At 39.7% G+C, this 2033-nt stretch overlaps 2 protein-coding genes across 2 annotated transcripts in view; both read right to left on the bottom strand.

Annotated features, from left to right (window-relative positions):
• The window catches only part of LOC103386404 (rho GTPase-activating protein 15), a 19368-nt gene extending 17570 nt beyond the window's left edge, over positions 1–1798 (bottom strand). The window contains exon 1 of the mRNA XM_025059787.1: positions 1710–1798. Within this exon, the coding sequence (XP_024915555.1) occupies positions 1710–1718 (9 nt within the window). The 5' untranslated portion in view covers positions 1719–1798. The remainder of the gene's footprint in view (positions 1–1709) is intronic.
• Positions 1799–1927: 129 nt separating this feature from the next.
• LOC107989201 (uncharacterized) overlaps positions 1928–2033 on the bottom strand; it is a 15007-nt gene continuing 14901 nt past the window's right edge. The window contains exon 6 of the mRNA XM_025060063.1: positions 1928–1963. Within this exon, the coding sequence (XP_024915831.1) occupies positions 1928–1963 (36 nt within the window). The remainder of the gene's footprint in view (positions 1964–2033) is intronic.

Raw genomic sequence — 2033 nt, 5'->3', positions numbered from 1 at the left:
CTTCCTTCCTTCCTTTAAAAACTATGATTCACCTTCTTTCCTCCTTTAAAATAATTTCATTTAGGCTCTAATCCGTTCTTGTATGCATAACCAAAGGGCTGCCTTTGGCCTGCGGGCCACCAGTTGATGACCACTGCTGTAAAGGCAACTGTCTGTGTTTCCACTGTATAGCCCAGGACTGAAATATGTAGAACAACAATACAGAAAAAGATACTTTTTATACTAGCATTAATCCCCATGTCTTCTGTGTGATTATGAACACAAAGCAGAAGAGAGCATGAACATTGCGGTGATGTCGGTGATCCCAAGCTCAAGCACACACCAGGTGACTGAACATGTGGCTCATGGATGCATTATGTATCAGTAGTTAAGTCTCTGTTTGATACAATATGTTCCAGGACTAGTAACTGACACATATAGGTCACCAGAATGCACCTCCGACCAACTGCTTGTGGTATCGCTGCTTTGATCACGATGGTATGTTTTTAGATGAGCTACATTACATCTGAAACCCGTGATGCAACACTGAGGCAAGGCAACGTTGAGATGCAAAATGGTTATCTCTGACGATCTGGATCAGGCAGCTCGTCTCCTTCTACTTTGTAGATGTCGTCACCGAATGTGTGGAAACGATCAGTCAGTCAGCGAGGACAGTTGCTTAAATTTTCTTTACGTCTAAAACAACTCACGTTGAGTGGATGAGAAGACTCGTGCGAATGAGCTTAACAGGGAAAAAAAGTTGAAAGAGATGAGAGAGTATTGTTTTTTTCTTCTTCTTCTTCTTTTAAGCAGAACTGACTGTGTGAGATCAGAGAGAGGGTTTATAGTTGATGAGTTTGGTGAGGTTTTTTTTTGTCTTCCAAACTAAGAGCTTCTGCTCATTCACAACAGATCAAAAAGTTCTATCTTGCCGTTTCCTTCAGGGGTTTAACCCCAACCCAACCACCACGTGTGAACGGACAGTTAACAAGTCAAAACATACGGCAGTGACTTGGTCACTTAAACGATGTAGCAACAACAAGGATGATGAAACGCCGTGGTCTACTCAGCACTTCTGTCCGCCTGGGGCTGGTGGGAACACCGTGGTCTGTTTCGAAACAAAGCCAAAACATGTCATGCGTTTCTGTAACACTTGTTACGTATTCATCGCTCTTCCAGTGCTCAGTATTTTTATTTCTCTGGAGGAGAATGCACAAAGAAATTTGGATGTGTACCTTCAACCAGGCTTTTGGGAACTTCTAACTGTCACTGACTCATATAGTGCATAGTTTCCTGTTATACTTCCTCTTAATGACCTAACAAATAAATAAAAAAATGTATAAAGAAATATTAGGTTTTCAAAATTTTTCCCTAGAATTCGTTTCTTTATGCAATACGTCAGGCTATTTTTGGTCACTTCTACTTCCAGGAAAACATGCAACACCACCTTAAAGATAAGGTGGCTAAATACTCTTTCTATGCCACAAAAAAGTACCAAGTCTACTGGAGGTAAATCATTCTTCCTGAAATAAACCGCAGTAAGACCAAAAGTACCTAAGAAACCAGACAGTAGAGTTATTGACCTTTTTTTTTTTTTTTTTGAACAAAATGAAAGCTCATGTGAACAATGAATAAATAAAGTACCACCCACTGCCTGCATTGACAGGCTACAGTATAGAAAATTGTTTCTGACAGGCTGGTTTTTACACAATGTTTAGCCGCTGACTTACCCGGTGCATGGAACCATTTCTAGCATCAGAAAGCTTCAGTGACAGTTGGCTTCTTTCCCTCGGTAACGTCTGTAGATGTACTGGGCTGGGCTGCCAAAAAAAAAAAACCTCTGTTAACCAGGTAAAAAAAAACTGATGTCTATTGTTTGTTTACTCTGTGAGATTATTGTGGTAAAGCTTTTTTTTTTTTTTTTTTCAAAATCCTTGGTCTTGCATTTCTATAGTAAGCTAGCGGGCCGGTTTTGGCCTGACTCCTACGACAGAGCAGGGGTGTCAAATGAAAAAAAAAAATTTCATTTTTTTTTCTTTTTTTTTTTAAAAACA

This window comes from Cynoglossus semilaevis, chromosome 11 (assembly GCF_000523025.1).
Source record: "Cynoglossus semilaevis isolate Cse_v1.0 chromosome 11, Cse_v1.0, whole genome shotgun sequence".
Lineage (NCBI taxonomy): Eukaryota > Metazoa > Chordata > Actinopteri > Pleuronectiformes > Cynoglossidae > Cynoglossus > Cynoglossus semilaevis.
Note: the sequence above shows the minus strand (reverse complement) of the source record. Positions and strands in the feature narration are given on the sequence as shown.